We start from the raw sequence: 19,196 nt of genomic DNA on the forward strand, positions 1-19,196 counted from the left end.
CTAGCTTCTGGAGTGTTGGCCTTCCCCACCAGCTGTGTGTTGTCTGCAAATTTGATGAGTTCCTCTTATATCCCATTATCTAAATCCTTTATGAATATGTTGAAGTGTACTGGGCTAAGACAAAACTTTGAGGTGCCTCACTGCATGCTTCCCTCCATGTAGATGTAGTTCCATTGTGGACTACACTTTGAGTCAGCTGGAAAGCCAGTTATGAATCTGATGGTGATGCTGCCTAACCCACAGTGTTCTATGTTATGAACTAGTAGGTTGTAGTCTACTTTATCTAATGCCTTACTGACATCCAGATAAATTATATGCACAGCATTTCACTGGTCCATTTTGCCAAAAATGCAGTAGGGCTTATCTGACATAATCTGTTTTTGACAAATCCATTGGCTTGCTTCTAGGTATTTGCTTGATTCTTTCCAGGATCTTTCTAGGCATTGACTTCAGGCTGATTGGTCTGTAGTTTCTTGGATCAATCCCCCCCACCTTTTGAAAATGGAAACCAAGTCAGCTTTTTTCCAGTCCTCTGGTACTGCCCCTTTCTCATATGGTTCAGTGGTTCTAAGATCCTGTCTTCCAGCTCCTTCAGATCCTGGAATGTAATACATCTGGGTCTGGTGATTTGAACTCAAATCTCTTTCCATTTTTATATTTATCCTTTTTGCCTTTCAGTTTATCAGATAATTCTTTATACAGCCCTGCTAGTTTCTTCTGGGATCTCTTATTTTTCTTTTTCAGTGGTATAGTGCTAGACTGGGTTTTTATAATCTCACTTTTTAAAGTTGAATTTGTGATAAAAAAGATGCTCACAAATTCAGTTCATTATTTTGCAAGCGGAAACTCTTCCAAAAAAGAATATGGGGCCTGGAGGTATTATTTTTCTTTGCAAGACTTAAGACAACCTCTCACTTAAAGTAGCTCTAAAAAAAGGTTAGATGGAACATGGAATATGCTGACACCAAGACAAAGTACCCATGGGTTAAAAGATTGTTTTATATACATTTTAATCTATTTAATCTATCACTTGGTGTTAGTAATTTTGTCTCCCTCTCTGAAGAATGAGATTATAAAGATTAGGATTACTTACATGGTTAGGAAATCTATTGCTAATCTTCAATTCTGATAACCTCAACCATCATGTCTAATGGTAAGAGAGGCAGGGACGGGTATCAATATCTTAATAGATAGGTTTTCTACCCCTGATATAGCTATTGAAATAGAAGCACCTTGATATTTAAATAGTAATGCATGATGTTTGTTTTAATTTTCAATATCACTGAAAATAATTTTTGGTTGGTTATTTTAAATTTTGGCAATTCATTCTCAGGCATTGGGCAGTAAAATATATTGCCAATACTAAAAATGTGGTAATATATTTATATCTGGCCAATGAAATTTGCTAAGCAACTACTTAGGATATAAAACAAACTTCTAACATGTCCATAATTCAGGTATAGAATTTAATATTTCTGTAATATATACTCTCAACATTTTTATTACTAGATATTTTTTATCCCACATTGAGAAAAAAGCTCATTAACATGCTTGCATTAAGATAAGTTTGTATGATTCTTTAATTTATTGTCAGTTGTGAATTAAAATTTACTCTAGGTCTTTCAGTTAAAGCACATGTTGGAAACATATGTAGTTGATTAAAATCAACCTAATACTTATTTTTCTTTGTAGCATCTTACACAAATTATTTTGTAACATTGTGTAGTGTAAGTGATTTAAGCAGAAATTATAATGCTGTAAGAAAAAAAAGGAATTGAAATCAGGCTCCTCCTGCATAGCATTCCTTGCCTGCCAGTAATATTTGGCTTCATTCCTGTAGTCAATAATATGTGACATGGATTTGCAGCTGCTTGGATTCAGTTCAGGATTAGATATTATATCCTGAGCTACCGATTGGTTCACAGAGGCAGTCTGTGTGCCTTGTGAGTTTTTACTTCTAGCACTTGTGCCATATCTCTGCAGCACATGCACTAATAACACTAATAGTGTATACTCCATAAGGAGGGAGGTGCTTTGTGACAAGTGTTTCACACATTGCTACGTTTTTACTGGCTGAGACTGAATACACACTGCAGCCATTTTAATCACACTTTCAGTGTAGCTGGAACAGTACAGTCTCAAAATGGCTGATGAAATTGTCTCTGGAGCAGTTTAGCATGACTATGCTAATGAGCAAATCTGATGCAGTCACATGTTACAGATTTAGAGGTAAGAGCAATTAAGATTTTTTTATGAATTAGTTCAGGATATATATATACACACAAATATTAGACTATGAAGTAAAACTATTGGAACAGAAGTTTTTTTGTTTGTTTCAGTTTTAAGCTTATGGTGAAGAATTTTAGGGAGTTTTGGTTATTCCAGCAGTTTTGCAAAAGTCATTCGGTGAAGGGTTGGGGTCAAAGGGCGACATTAATGTAAAATTATCATAAATATGTGTAATCATTGTTTCGACATTCACATCAGTTGATTTAGACATAAAGATTTAGACATATATGTTTGCTAGTCTTTGTATTCAATTTTAAATACATTTAAGATTATTTTTAATCATTCATAAAGGTTTGTAAAATATGTAACTATATTTACAAACTTAATTTTAAATTCTTCAATATTTAGAACAAGATAGAGCAATATATTTTTGAATAGCATTTATTCAGGAATGCTGCATTCATATACAATGTTAAAATTACTTCTTAAATTTTTGTATTTGCTGTTTTGTAAAATATTAGATTTTAAAAAAGATTTTGGTACATATTCATTTGAGATATAGGCTCACTTACATAAAAATATTATGACCCACATTCCTATTTTGTTGTACACGATTTATTAATGGTATCTTAGGTTTTGTATGAGCATTGTCTTGAAGCATAAATAAGAAAGGTAAGTTAATAGCGCAAATTCAGATATGAGATATTAAGATAGAATCTCTTTTGAGTTTGATGTCAGCTGTCTTCATGGATATTTGCCATGGCGTTCTTCATTGAAATTTTTCAACTCACTAGTTTAGCGTATAGGCCTGATATTCTATGATTGTCTTTTATCCATGTGCCAACAGGCCTGCCCCTTCTGACTTCTGAGACCTTATCTGTTCAGCAAAGTGCTGCCACCTACCGAAGGAAAAATATTAGGTTGTTTCAATTTTTAATGTGTTTTTAGGAGGATATCTTTGATACTATTCCAGGACAGTAAATTACTAATTAATTATAAGATTGGCATTAACATCTCATATAAATATGTCTCTATCAAAAGAATTGTTTTCCATTAAAACATAATTTTTGTAGGCTACACTTTTTAAATATCAGGTTTACCTATAGTTCCCTTTTATTCAATTCTGCTATACTGTAATAGAGGAATAGTATATAGGACTGCTTATCTGAATACTAATACTTATCTGAATACTTTTTTTAAATAAGAAAATGCTGCTACTTTTGTGAAGAGAGAGCAGATCACTGTGCACACGCTTGGGGCAAAACTTATGTACACCTTTTACAAGATGTGGTCGTGCTTGCACTTATCAAAACATCAGTGGGTGTTAGTGCAAGAGGGATGTCTGTTTTCAAAAAGCAGTTCCATGAAGAAAAGCAATATGTCCACATTCATTGTCATATCAAGGAAGTCAAACCATCCTTTCAGTAACCTGTTAAAATTAGTGGATATTACTATTTATTCATCCTTAAATATCTAATTAAAAAGCTAACTTGAGTAAGTTAATGAATTATATGCTTGAAGTCACATTTTCCAGGAGCAAAATGTACATTATTATAAAATATATAATGAAAAGGTTTCAATTTTATTTTTGTTCTTTGAGTAAGATTTCCATGTAAATTAGACATTTATCATTGCATGGGTTTTAAAGGGATAAATGGTCTGGCAAATGTGATTGTTTTAGAAGCAAGCAGTAAAATATTACTGATAAACACGATCTCTTACAAAATACATTTTAGTTATTTTGCATACTTTATGAATACTGGCAATCCTTTCAATAATAAATTTTAAAGAGGTTTTGCAAAATCAGTTTAGAAAAAGAAAAAAACACTTCCATATATTTAATAAATTTTATTTGTATTCCACTTACATTTCTTTATGAAATATTTTAGATTGTTGAATATTTTTCAGATATGTGTTATATTTTACTTTATTACCTTAAATATCAAAAAGATTTTTTGTTCCTTGGTGCTGATGCCAAAATCTAGAATTTTTCATAATTACTGCAATCCCAGGAAAGCAAATTATTATCAGGAAACAAGGTAAAATTATTTTGCTTTGTATTTTTCCACTTTGTATAATGCTTTCTTTCTCTCCAATGTTTTGTAGTGTTTATTTAATTGGCACAAATACTCTGGCTTTTGCTTAGTAGTTAAGTTTTCTCATGATTTTAAAAGAATATAAAATAGACTGACTTAAAAAAATTAAATATTCTTTTTCATCAGTTATTTTGTGGAATTAAAACAAGCAGTGTTCTTTTGTAATTGGTCTAAGGTTTTATCAAAAGCCTATTTATATAAACTTCAATTTCAACGCAAGATTTCAGCATGTATTTAATTTTTCTGTTGGAAATAGTGGATTTCAACAATGCATCGCTTCAGATACATTGTGCCTGTAGAAGTGGAAGATTAGCTGCAATCCTTTCTAGGCTTGTAACATTAACATTGCTAGCTCAGTTTCTTTCACTGTATGATTTTATCATTTTTCAATAAAAGATTTTATTAAAATATACAATCACTGAAATAATTCAGTGATTTTATATCCGTTTTGATTTGTCGGTATAAAAAAGATGTATATCTTGACCATCATATGTTTTTAAATTTCCATTTAAAAATTGTTTTAAAGTTGTACATTAAATCTGGTGTTTACTTCTCTTCCTTCTCCACCCCCAAAATTCAACACACTGACCTCACTGACATTGCAAGATTGACCTTTGCAACAACCCAGCTTCTACTCTTGCTTATACAATCTTTTAATGAGACAGAATCAATTTTGATAAAGTGCTTTTTCTCTCACTGCTTATAGACTCATTTTCCATTAGATAATTTGTAAACAGCAACACATTTGTGAGAAGGTTTCATCAGAAAGCTAGGTTGCTATGGAAAGCTCACCTAAATTTTTCATTCTAGTTATTTGCTGCTTTAAAATTTGCTTTTGATGTAATGAGTATTTAGTATAAATTATTGTTGAGTTACTCTTATAATAGTACACTGATTTTTTAAAGCAATGTATTGTATGCCTTTAAAAAGTACTTTTTTTCCAGTGTGCTGAGCAGAGAATCTAAAGAATGGGTTAACTCCGCTTTTCTGCCCAGAGACTCAGTCCTTTAAAACATTGTAGCCACACCTCTCTTGAATGTGTCCCAGTTTTGACTCAGTCTTAGCCCAAGAGAGACGTGTTTAACAAGAACTCAGAGCAAAAAGACAGTTAAATTCATTGGATTCTCACGGAGAATTTTAATGTGGATTGCTTCTCCTCCCCCCCCCTTTTAAATTAACTGTTTGATGCAGGAACAGCCAAGACAAACAGCTGTTTTTTGACAGAGGAGCTGCCAGCAAAGCGGAGGCTTTTAAAACCGGCTATTTGGTGCAGGAACAGCCACAGCATATCAGCTGTTTTTCAGCAACATCGCTGCTTGGCGGGCGAGCTATAGAGCCCAAAACAACTCAGCTAGCTACCCTGGTCTGACAGATGCAGCTGCTGCAATGAATCAGGTGGCTTCCCGTTTTATCAGCACAGCCGCTGCAACAATTAAGCTGGTTTCCCCGGTATACCGGCACTACTGCTAAAACAACCTGGCTGGCAACTTTGATTTTCCCAGCACAGCCGCCATTTTCAGCTCATTCAAAGAAGCCAATGTTTGGCACGGTTTTCAACAGCAGATGCCCTGGTGCTTCCTCAGCAGGGGTCCGAAAAATCCCCAATACAGCAGAAACAAAGGATGAAGGATACTGCTGCCTAAGAAAGCCATGAAGTGGCTCGCGTGAGTGGGGATGAGAGGGGGGGCCCAGTACAACCCCAAATTAATCAAAGAGGTCCCTCGGCACCAAGAGCGGGCAGTAGACAGGTGGCTGCCCAAATAAGGGCAAAAGCTCTGCATTCCAGGAAAATCTTTTAAGGATGAGGAAAAGGACACCAGAGGCATCAAAGAACCCTGGAGAAAGAGAGCTCCATATCTGAAAGGCAGACAGAGTTGCCTGGGAAAGATCCTATCACCACCTTCCCATTCATTGCAGGGGACCCTGAGCTCCCAGACTCGGGATAGCAATCTCCACCGTTACCTTCTATTAAAGGCAGCAATGATGACACTTTTGCTCCACAGCCAAATAGATTGTCAGCTGAGGGACATTGGGAGTCTATTTTAACAAAGAGGCAATTGGTCTCAGAGGCAATGTTTACCCCCACAGTAGCTGGGCTCCACCCATGAGAGAATCAGGGACCAGAGATTTTAAAGCAAATGAAACTTCTGATCTCCATAACACGGATTTCCTGCCGCATTGCAGCAAGGAAACCAAATTGCCCCTGGATTCAGATTCATCCCTAGAACATACCTCAGGTTGATGGAGATTTGGCTAACTTTAAGGAGCCTCATTCTCCCACGTCATCCCTACAAAGTAGAGATCTCGGAGGATGAAGGGTTGATCCCTGATCCCCCAGCATTCACAGGACTCTTTCACCTGGCTCTCTTTAATTTCCTCCTGTTTAAAGCAAAAACATCTCACATGGGAGCTGAGCCAAGCACATTGGAATCATCATTGGCGCTACTAGACCCAAATGAGCTCTATTTACAGAGCCAACAGCGGAGAGTGAGGAGATCCCCTCACCCCAATTGTTCCATGACGTCTGGAGGCAATGGGTCCATCCAAGGTCATACCCCAATCCAAGTGGGAGTGACAAAAAATGTAGCCTTAGACTTAACTGAAGAGCTACAATTACCAATGGTAGACGGACCAATGGCAGCCCTAACATCCTCTGCTCTCCTGTCTCAAGACACGGCAAATGCTCTGAAAACAGGATAGAAGGGTGGAACTGACCCTTCGCAGGGCTCATCAGGTGGCAGCCTGGGTAGTCAAGGCAACAACAACCACTTTTTCAGTAGAGTCTCCTCATGCTCATTGCACCAGATGCAAGAGAGAGCTTCGCCTGATGACAGGACATCAACGCCTCCAACAGGACATCAACAAGCTGATAGCGATGACGGAATTTACAGCTGATGCAATCCTAGATGCAGCCAAATTAGCTTTCAGGGCTATTGCATCGTCAGTAATGTTTGCTGTGGCTTCGCCACTGGCAGGCAGACATTAAATCCAAATGGAGTCTAGCCTCTGCACCCTTTAAGGGTGGCAAGCTGTTTGTTTGGAGAGGCCATGGAACCCATCTTGGTGGAAACCAAAGACAGGAAAAAGATCCTGCCTTCCCTATGCAGGCGAGCTGAACGATGCCCCTTATTTTAGCAGGCCTTCCTTTCGACCAACAGACAACGGATTTGGCTACTCCCAGAGAATGTATCCCCACAGAACTGACTGCCAACCTGGTAGAGCTGGATTTCACGACAGGAACAGACAGTTCTCCTGATGAGCATCCAGGCATGGGAGGTGCTTCTCTCTGTTGTTTGATAGGCTGAGCTGATTTCTGAGGACACTCCTACTTGAGGCTCCTCTTTAGTGTCCCCAGTTTTTGCTCAGCCTTTGTTCGAGCAAGGTAACCTTTCCTTGGCTGGATTGTCAGATCAATAATTCAGAAATAAACAATTATAAATAAGATCAGATCGCAGCCTTCTGGCTGCCTACGATCACTGCGATCGGAAAATTCTTAAAGAGAGTTTCTGACACCGTTTTTAACATCAGCTGGCTGTGGGAGCTCTCAAGCCCTCAGCGAGGGCTATAATGGTGATCTGAGCATAGGCTTGAGATTGCACCGTATTGGCATCAAAGGCTTATTCCCGCTGGAATCACCTGAAAAGAAGAGAATCAGAGCTTCCCCTCTACTCAGCTGTTTTAGATCAGCTGGCTGTTGGATTCTTACTCCCTTAGCGGCGAGCCCAGGCTCGCAATTGCGCCAATACAAAATCAAACAGGTTTATTTCCCCTTAGAGAACACCCAACCTAAGGAGGGAAGCATCAGAGCTTCCACCCCTACCCAGCAGAGTTATTTGGAGCCCCTCTAATGCCCTTTAGCTCCAGCCGGGTTTCATTGCTGACAGAGATTTGCGTGCCAAAAGTAATGGCTAGTGCCATTTTGTTTTACCCTTTGAAATTGCTTCTCGCAAACTCACGCCAAATTTAATAACGGCTCAGTGATTACCCTTTTTAAATAGCTGTTGTGAGGGATTATTCCTAACAAGGCTGATCCACGACAGTCTAACGGGACCTTCAGCAAAGGTTCTTAGATAAAGAATAGGCTTGCTGAAGGATTTTAGTTGGCAAACCCCTCACAGCCAGATCTAGTGAACAGGACAATAGCTAGCACCCAGGCCTGAGACTGCTTGAGCATTAAAGCTGTTTGAGGCCCAGTGTTATTACAGATTGTCAGATCCTACTCTGGCCAGGTCGCAATGTACCTTGGATTTGATTTCATATTCAGCTTTAATTGGCATTAATTTTTTAAAAAGGGGAGGTAAATTAACTACATATTAGGGAGTCGCTGCACATTCTCCAGAATGGTTTCGACAGGATCCATGTGTGGGATATATTCAGCTCTGCTCGGCTGTAGACTAAATAGAAAAAACTGAAGCTACTCTCCTTTCGGACAGCCAGTTATTCTATTCAGTCCAGCTGAGCAGACGTACCGCTTGATAGCTCTTCTGTTTTTTTACAAATAGAAGAACATTGGCAGCTTAATTACTTTTTTATTTTGGAATTGATCCACAAACAGTCCTAAGGGGACTAAAAGCACAAAGGGATTTCTTCTGACTTGTGCTCATTACAATACAGCAGCAGGCTAGATATAATTTCCTGCCTGCAAGATTGCAAAGGAGCTGCTGCTTTCGCGCCAAACACCTAACCACGTTTCCAGTCCCAAGATCAAGGTACTGGGAGCGTTTTTGGCATAGACCCTCTTATTAGGCAGGCTGCTCAAGGGAAGGGAGCACTGCCTGGTCAGTTGAGAGAGAAGAGAGAGAGCGATTGCAGCGCACGTGGAAGAGATCGATTTGCAGCTCCAGAGCTCAGTTTCTTCGTGCCTGAGGCAATCTGCAAGAAATCACTCCAAAGACTACAAAGCGAAGGTACTGGGGAGAGTTGGAGGTACCTGAAGGGCAATCTGCCCAAATAAGGGAGAGTTGCCTAGGCAGAGTAGGAAGCTTGTTTGGGGACAGTTTCAACTCATTGCTGGGCTTCACAGCACATAGTTTTTGGTGGGAACGCCATTTTGCATAACAAACACCTGGGAATTTGCAAAGCTACTTTACTTTGGATCTATAGGTTTGGCTAACATTCCATACCAGCCTATTCAGATTCTAATAGCCACTTCACTTTCAACTGAAAGCTTTCCTGTTATTTTTCAGGAGTTACTGCCATTAGTTTCAGAGGGTTTTTCTCATTCCTACCATAGAGAGTGATCCTTTAACCAGATAGATTGCTGCAACTAGCAGACTGGAATAAATTTTGTTTCCCTTTTCACTCAGTCGGTCTCAGATAGCCCCTCCTGCTATGAATATTAGTTTCCTTTGTGTGTGTGTTCCTTTTTGAGTTTTTCTTTCCAATTTGGAGTACCATCATCCAATTAAATTATGGATGATTCCACTGCCACAGTTTCTCCACCTCAGATATCTGAGACACAGAAGACAGGCAGGAGCAAATGAACCCGTAAAACCAGGGGTTCTGTCCAGGAAGCTGCAGATAAAATCAGCCAAATCCAGAACAACTAGAAGGTCCAAGACAGAGGAGAAGACTGAACGTAGGCGACACAGTGCCTTAGTCAAGCCAGGTGGAGAACACCAGAGAACAGGAAAAGTTATTGCAACGTAGTCCTCCTAGGGAAAGGGAGAATCGGGACGGTCTACCTGTGGCATCTCACGGGGAAAGCTCAAGGACAGAGAACCAGGGGCAGCCAATTAGTACCATCCAAGCTGCAGAACCTCCTGGTTGCTCACATTGGGGTAGGTACACCTGGTTTCCCACTGGTATCTGCTCATATATATCATCAGGCTGGCGTGGGTGACCCTATGCCTTACAAGGCCACCCAGCCAAGTCAAATGTCTAACCCAGCAACCCAGTTGATGTCTATAGAAGTTTAACAGTGGTTTACTCTGATGTTTAGACAGGGTGGTTTGATGGTTGGACTGCAACAAGCCATTCTACCCACTCGGACAGTTGCTGACCCAGTCATCTCTCACCACAGTAAATGCACCACCAGACAGCCTCTAAAGCAATCTGCCCCTGGATTATTCCTTGGTCTCTTCAGAGGAAGACCAATCTGATTATTCCATCGAAGAAGGAGAGATAGAGGACCTGTCGGAGGAGGAAACTGAACCCGAAAAAGCCGGGTTCATAGGGCTTTTTAGACTCAAGCTATTTAAACCTTTATTTAGCCAAAGCAAAAAGCACAACTGGGTTAGAGCTGAATACAGATGTCCTGACTCTCACACATAACTGGGGTAAGTCCCTCTTCACTGACCCCAAAGAGGAAACTGACGTAATTCCTTCTTATGAAATTTTTACAAACATGATCCAAAGAAAACTGGACTTCCAAGGTCATGTCCTAGTGCCACTGCTTTCGACAAAAACCTTTATAGTGTCGACTCACCATTTGCAGATGCTTTAAATCTACCAGAAGTCAATGATCCGGTCTTGGCACTAGCATCATCCTCATCATACTGAAAGACGTTGACAACGTCTTAAAGGGCAAGGACAAGAAGACGGACCTCACTTGGCAGAAGACGCACCAGGCCGCTGCATGGGCAATCAAAACAGTTACAGCGGCATCTTCACCAGAGTGTCCTTAATTTGGCTACGGCAGATGCAAGCACAAGTGCCAACCAGCAACATCAGAGTGCACCTAGACTTCACAAGGTGATTGCTGTGTCTGAGTATACAGCTGATGAAACTTTGAATTCGGTGAAGTTTGCATCCCGCGCTCTGTCTTCTGCCATAGCAGGCCGTTGCCATCTGTGGCTCAAATACTGGCAGGCGGACACCAAACATAAATGGAAACTTGCATCAGCACCATACAAAGGTGGCAAACTATTTGGTGCCCCGCTAGATCTAGTCCTTGTAGAGTCCAGACACAAGCATAAGATCATGCCTTCGGTCTCAAAAAAAGGGGACTCGAGGTTTTCTTTATTTTTCCAACGTTCCTTTCGTGCAGTGTAGCAAAGGTCAATGGGACAACGGACTCAGGGCAGCTTTGGTCAGTGACAAGACGTCCAACCTGCACAAGGAGGACGTTACAAGGCAAGTTCACAAACACAGACCAAGCGGCCTTTTCGAGAGTTTTCCAACAGGCCCTTTCGCAAATACAAATGAGCACGAAGTAACTCCTGTTGGTGGCAGACTCAAGTTTTTTGCGGACCAATGGGAGTACACTACCTCGGATGCTTTGGTCAGACAAACAACAAGGTTGGGTCTTGCCCTCGAATTCAGATCCCGTCCCCACAGATTTTTCATCCGCTGCCCTGTCTCAACAAACTCCCACAGACAAAGGCTGATAGAAGCGATCCTGCACCTCATGTCAATTCAAGCTGTTGAAGAGGTTCCGCAGGATGAACAGGGGCAGGGGTTTTATTCAATGCTCTTTGTAGTTCCAAAGGCTTCGGGGGGCTGGAGGGCTATTTTAAACCTCAAAAGCCTAAACACCTTTCTAATTTATCACAGGTTCAAGATGCACATGCTAAATCAATTTTGAAGAGCATGAGACGGGGGCCATTTAACATAAATAGACTTCACAGAGGCATATTTACATATCCCCATCTTGCCTGCTCATCGCCAGTATCTGAGGTTTTGTTACGCGGCCGAACATTTTCAATATAGAGCCCTTCCATTTGGCCTAGCGTCAACCCCCAGAACATTTACCAAGATCCTGGCAGCCTTGACAGCACATCTCAGGACTGTAACAATCCAGATTTTGTCCTACCTGGATGATATCTTAATCTTGTCAAGGTCTCACGACCAAGCCATTCGGGATTTGACAACCACCCTGCAGGCTTTAGAGATTCACGGTTTTCTTGTCAATAAGTAAAAAAGCATATTGCATATTTGCATATTGCGCCTTTGTGGAATTATAAACACGGAGGCAGAAGTACTTTTACTTTCCCAACCATGATAGGAAGACTTACAGATATCTGCACGCAGCTCCATTCCTCCGGAAGGGCCTCCCCTGCCCAAATATCTCACATACTGGGCAAGATGATATCATGCATTGATATTGTGCCTTGGGCACACTTGCGCTCTAGGGAACTGCAGTGGTTCTTACTCCGCTATCAGAAAGCTAAGCAAGGGACATGTTCTATTAGAGTGAGGTTACCACAGTATGTTGTGGACCTCTTCGGCCTTAGACAAGGGTGTTCATTTAAAGAACAGGAATGTATCACCATAACCACTGATTCTAGTTTATCAGGATGGGGGGGCACTGTCAGGATAGGGTAGCACAGGGTACTTGTACCGTCTCTGACTTAAAACATAACATCAATTGGCTAGTTACGAGCGGCCTTCCTAGCCCTTACAGTTTTTGAATCTCTGATCATAGGACAGGATGTGTTCCTTCTAACAGATAATGTGGCCACTAAGGCGCACATCAATCACCAGGGACGGACACACTCCAAAATTCTAATGAGGCAAGCCTCTCGGCTCTGTAATTGGGCAGAGAAAAACTTAGCTTCTATCGAGGCTGAGCATATTTCAGGGACACTGAATGTCAGAGCTGATTGGTTGGGTAGGTGCACAATAGACCACTCAGTGGACCTTGCATCCTCTTATCTTCAAGGAAATCTCAGCCACATTTGGGCAACCATTAGTCAATCTCTTTGCATCCAATGTCAATCACCAATTGCCTAGTTTTTTCTCCAGGTTCCCATCGCAGGGGGCAGAGGGAGTCAATGCCCTTCGTTGCCAGTGACTGAGGGGTCTCCTTTATGCCTTCCCTCGACTACCCCTCATTCCAGCAGTCATCAAGAAGACATTGCAGCAAAAGGCTGAGATCTTCCTAGTAGCGCCACATTGGTCCAGGAGACTGTGGTTTGCGGAACTGGTCAGTCTGTGTCACGTCCATGGATGATCCCCCCGACAGGATCTCTCAGCCAGGGGCCAATCCTACACCCAGAGCGACAGTGGCTCCAATTGGCCGCCTGGCACTTGAGAGGCATAAATTAAACGGCACTAATCTCTCTCCTCAAGTTATTAACACCATACAGGCAGACAGAAGACCTTCCACCATTCGAATTTATGACGCCACTTGGAGGGCCTTCTGTACATTGAACAAGGGAAAGAACATTGATCCCACTAAGGCTTCAATCACTCGTGTTAGATTTTTTGCAGGAGGGACTGGATAGAGGCTTGGCTCCCGCAACCTTACGAAGACAAGTAGCAGCACTTTTATCAGTACTCTCATTTAGCAATCTGGACTCATTAGCACAAAATCCACTGATCCGTCGCTTCCTCAAGGGAGCATCAAATTTAAAACCAGCAGTGGTACATAGATTCCCCACATGGAATCTCTCTAAGGTGCTTCAAGCACTAACAGTGCCACCCTTTGAGCCCTTACGAACGGTCGACCTTCAATACCTATCTTATAAAGTTACATTTCTGGTGGCAATTACATCAGCAAGAAGAATATCAGAGTTGGCAGCTCTGTCCGCCAGAGATGACCTATGTATTTTTCATACCGATCGCGTAGTCCTGAGATTGGACCCGGCCTTTATCCATAAGATCAATTCTTACTTCCGTAGGGCACAAGAACTCATTTTGCCTAATTTTTGCCCAAATCCAGCTCACCCTAGGGAGCGACTTTGGCATACGCTAGACGTAAGACGAGCCTTCCACATACGCATGAAGAGAACTGTTACAATTAGAAAAACAGAAGCTATGTTTATTTCCTATCAGAACACCTTGGGCCAGAAGGTTTCTTCCTCCTCCATAGGTAGGTGGATAAGAGCAGCTATGATTAAAGCTTACCAATCACTGGGCTTGCCTTTTCCTCATAATGCCATGGCGCATTCCACATGTAGCACTGCCACAACGGCTGCTTGGACAACTCAGGCTATGGTGGAGGAGATTTGCAGGTCCGCAACCTGGTCTACTCCTTCTCCCTTCATAATTCATTATCGTTTGGACTCTTTCGCATCAGCTCATGCTGCTTTTGGATGAAGGATTTTGCAGAGGGTCCTATCAGATGGGCATCTTCAATAGTGTCCATTCTCCCACCCATAGGACATTTGCTTTGGTATGTCCCATGCATGGATCCTGTCAAAACCATTCTGGAGAAGGGGCGTTAGTCTTATCTGAGACGCACCTTCTCAGATGGTGTAGACAGGATCCAGTCCCACCCATTTTTTCTGGCCATTGTGGTCAAGGGTGTATGAGAAGAGACTATCTACAGGGTTTTTTTTCCCTAAGGATGGCCTTCTCGCAGTAACTATAAGACACCTTGACTTCATCAGAACAACTGGAGGGATGGTGGCCCGAAGGGGGAGTGGCTTCAGTTTTTTCTATTTAGTCTACAGCCGAGCAGAGCTGAATATATCTCACATGGATCCTGTCTGCACCATCTGAGAAGGTGTGTCTCAGATAAGACCAACGCCCCCTCTGGAACAGGCTTTCTAGACATGCCAACTGCCTCTAATTCAAAAGCCTTTTAACAGCTCCTGTATCCAGGGATACAATGGCAAGTGGAATCTCAATTGGCTCTATTGGTTCAGGATCCAGAGCGGCAGCCAGAAGGGCCATGGCTAGGAACCAGAGCAAAACATTGGGTTCAAGAAAGCCCTCCAAGGCCACAGAGGATGCCAAGAGGCATCAAAAGGCACTTGAGAAACACCTGAAAAAGTGCCTTCGTGAGGCTGAAAAAAATAAACAGCTTCTTCTCTAAGGGCCGCACCTGTTCAAAGCTCCCTTCCAGTTCCTCCACTGGACCTGTCAATGCAACCCAGGTGCAGCACCAACTTGTCAGACCAAGCTGGCACTTACAGTGCAATACCTGCACCACGGAGGGCTCTTGAAGCTACGTTCAACCCCACGGCAGCGGGACTCTGCACAGAGGAATCTCTTCCTCAAGATATTCCTCCACAAATGAGAGCTTGGATGGAGCAATCAATCAAACAAGGTATCGCAGTGGAGTGCAATAGACATTTCTGGCCCGACAACATCAAGCAGGTCCTGATCATTACCTTCAGTCACTATGGTCTCTCAGCAGGGTGGAATACATCCAACTTCAGGTACCTCCCCAAGGGGCGAATCTTCCTATTGCTCACATGCATGATCAGAACATACAATTCAGGGAAGACCAAACAGAGGAGCTGAAACAACTTATATCAGTGTCCTCTCAAGACAATGATTCTTTGTCTGAGGCAGAGCAGCTAGAGAAGGATATGTTGGAAGATGAGGTTTGGCCCCAGATCAACTGACATTCACAGGGTTGTTCCGCCCAAACCTATTTAAATCTTTATTATTTAAGGCCAAAAACGCATGCCTTGACAATCCAACCACTAACTCCCATCGCCTTAAGCGCATGAAGAGTTGGATGACTTAAAATTTTTTTCACAACCTATCACCAAGGCGGAGGTCATTCCTGTCCCACAGATGTTCATTGGTATAGTTCAGAAGCAGTGGACCTCCACAGGTGCCTATCCCAATCCAAAGGAATATAACAAAAAAATTCTACAACCTAGCACCAGAATTTTCACGGTCCCTTCTGGCTCCCCTAGAAGATGAACCTGTGGTAGCCCTAGCCTCCCCTCCACCATACCAAGCGAAGCGGAGGAAGCTCTTAAGCCAGAGAAGAGAGCGGAGTTAGCACTTTGCAGGTCTCATCAAGCAGACGCATGGGTTATCAGGGTGGCTACAGCCGCTTCATTTTTTACCAGATATTGCCTAAGGTGGCTTCATCACCTGAGAGATTCCATACTTTCTTCGAATACCAGGATGCATCAGGACATAGCCAAATTGTTGGCAGCCGTAGAATTCTCTTCTGATGCAACTTTAAATTTGGTCAAATATTCTTCCAGAACCATAGCATCCCAAGTCACAGCATGACGCTTACTTTGGCCTCGCTATTGGCAAGCGGATACCAAATATAAGTGGAAGCTGGCATCCGCTCCATCTGCCCTGGATCCATTTCATGGAATCGGAATAAGAAAATCCTTCCCTCCCTTTTTCATAAACCTGAAACTAGACCATCCCAGTCCTTTCGGAGGAATTCTTTTTGTCCTTTTTATCAAGGAATCTATTCTCAAAGATCTCAAAGGTCCTTTGGGTACCATCAAGGACAGCAGGCAGAAAGATCTGATTTCGGGGGCAGCCTATTGAATGACAGACAGAAGCACCTCCCGTGCCTGGATGTTCTTCACAGCTCACAGAGAACGGATGTATCAGGTAAGTACCAACGCCCTTTCTGGAGGTTGCCCGTTCCAGTGTTACAAGTGACCACAGGTGCAGCTCTCCCATTGGTGGCCGCCTAGAGCTATTTGCAAATCAATGGGAGGCAACTACAATGGACACCTAGGTCCTAAGCACAGTGAGACTAGGCCTTGCTCTTGAATTCCTCTCCACACCCCCAAGGTTCTTTATACATTGCCCCATATCAAGAGACAACACAAAAAGGGGTCTCATGGAGGTCACAATCCAACATCTATTGGACATTCAATCTGTTCAGCCGGTTCCAGTGGACCAACAGGGACAGGGATTCTACTCCATTCTATTTGTAGTCCCAAAGACCTCTGGGAGGGTGGAGAGCAATTCTAGACCTGAAAAAATTAAATGACCACCTGATTTACAGGAGGTTCAAATTGCAATCCCTCCAGTCCATTCTGGAGAGCATCAGGAAGGTTGACTTCTTAACATCAATAGATCTGACACAGGCATATCTCCACATGCCTATCCTACCACCCCAGAGCTGCTTTCTCCAGTTCTATGCGGGAAGGCACGATCAATATAGAGTCCTACCGTTCGGTCTATCTTCAGCACCAAGGATGTTTACCAAAATACTGGTAGTATTGGTGGCCCACCTAAGGGTGATCCTAATCTGAGTCCAGTGTTATCTGAACGACATCTTAATCCAGTCCCCCTCTCGCCTTCAGGCAGCAGAAGACCTGAGAGTCATAATTCAGGTCCTTCAGGATCATGGATTTTCTATCAATTTCAAAAAGAATCACCTGACTCCAACCACCTGCTTACCAATTGGGGGCGACCATTATGCGAGGTATATTTATAGCATCAGCACAACATAAAAGCGTTCGCAAACCAGATCTGAACATTCCAGTCAGTTCCACTGGTCCTCCTCTCAGAGCTCCTGGGCAAGATGGTATCTTGCATTGCAATCATTCCCTGAGCATGCCTACATGCCAGGACTTTGCAGTGGTTTCTCCTACCTTACCAAAGATCCAGCAAGAGCAACTCATCTACCAAGATTCCAGTTCCACACAAGGTACTCCAGTCCTTCCAGTGGTGGACGTCCAGGGCCATAACAAAGGTGATGTGCTTTCAAGGAGCCCAGCTGCCTGACCATTACCACAGATGCCAGCCTTTTCGGCTGGGGTGCCCACTTTTTAAAAAAAAAATAACTTTTTTTTTCCTAACAGTTTTTTCTTGGTATTGGATTTACAGCATCACTACACTTTTTTTGGTATTTTGACAAGAATCTTTTCAATGGTTAAAATGTCACACTTGAGTGAGCTAGGTATTTGTAGCCCATCAAAGGATTGGGGAACAATAACAACAATAATTCTAGTACTTGGGGGGGGGGGTGTCTGTCACAAAAAAGAGGGGTTAAGTTTATTCTCTAAGACATCAGAGGGCAGGACAAGAAATAATGAGTGGAAGCTTGTTAAAAAGAAATCCAGCCAAGAAATAAGGAGAAATTTTCTGACAGAACAATTAATCAATGGAATAGGTTGTCTCCTGGCTCCATCACTGGAGGTATTCAAAAATAGACCGCACAACCATTTGAGTTGGGTGTAAGGTTTTGTCTTGAGCAAAAGGGTTGGATTAGAAGACCTCCGAGGTCCCTTCCAGCTCTATAATTCTATGATTTAGCTTTAAAATATGTTAATATTATACATATTTCTTGGGCAGGAGATATATACAGTATATTATACATTTTACCCCATGTTTTCACTGGTAGACTGTACATTTACTTAAATGAGTATTTTTATTTTTTTTTGCTCATGATTCATATTCTGCACATAGAGGTTTGATCTCGATCAGCAAGGGTAAGGTAAATAAAATGCCAAAGTAGTATAAAGTTAGTAACTTAAAATTGAGATTCAGCTATAGTTATAGTTTCCAGTAGGAAATGCAGTAGCAACATTAGGAAGCTTTAGTGGTATTTGTTCACATTGTTGTTCTGGAATATAAAACTTAATTGGGGACAGGAATGGAAAAATGTCAAGCTTGTGGTCAGCCAAGAATTTCAGCTCTGTTTTAGGGGAGTTTCCTGAGGATCTAGGTTAACAGATCATCCTGAAAATGGAGAATTATTTATGTTTTAAGTTCTACTTAATTAAAATAGCCATGTTTTAAGTCATACATAATTAAAATAACTAACTTTTATTTATAATCCATTGCAAACTTGATGACATACAAGATTTTAAAAATTCCAAAGGATAAATAAAATAGTTACAATAATGTAATAAAAGAAAGAATAAAAATGAATGCAGAACTGATTTATTTTATGAGATATGTACTATAAAATTAAAATTAAACAAGGTTTTACCGTTAATTATTTCTATCACATATGAAAGAGAACTTTAAAATAGGTATATAAATATATAAAATATATGAACAGTCAGATTATTTTATTATATATTGAAAATATTGATAATTTTTTTTGATTGAGGCAACTTGTCATTGAACTTCCAGTTCTGTTTAGAACTATTAATCCTTGAACATAAAATATAGTGCAAATTTTCTAGCAGCATCTTACTGCAGTTACTTTAGGAAATAGATGCTTGTTTTATCTACATTTCTACTATTAACAACAGGCAGTAAAGAATCTACCTCATCTGGAATATCCAAGCAATTCTTTTGCTTAGATGGAAGAGG

The 19,196-nt window shown here is 41.5% G+C and overlaps 1 protein-coding gene across 8 annotated transcripts in view; it reads left to right on the top strand.

Moving 5' to 3' along the window:
- ATF7IP (activating transcription factor 7 interacting protein) overlaps positions 1–19,196 on the top strand; it is a 99,613-nt gene that overhangs the window by 8,694 nt on the left and 71,723 nt on the right. Inside the window, exon 1 of one of the 8 annotated variants that reach the window (XM_026694622.2) lies at positions 1,880–2,229. The exons of 6 other annotated variants lie outside the window; for them this stretch is intronic. Coding sequence is in view for 1 of the 2 variants with exons in the window: in XM_087968215.1 (XP_087824341.1) it covers positions 2,203–2,229 (27 nt within the window). In the remaining variant the exon portion in view is untranslated. Of the gene's footprint in view, positions 1–1,879; positions 2,230–19,196 lie in introns of those variants that run through there. One more of the 8 variants, XM_087968215.1, reaches the window with a different exon arrangement.

This window comes from Notechis scutatus, chromosome 6 (assembly GCF_049901735.1).
Source record: "Notechis scutatus isolate UNSWTSFEM ecotype Mainland chromosome 6, rNotScu1.2, whole genome shotgun sequence".
NCBI lineage: Eukaryota > Metazoa > Chordata > Lepidosauria > Squamata > Elapidae > Notechis > Notechis scutatus.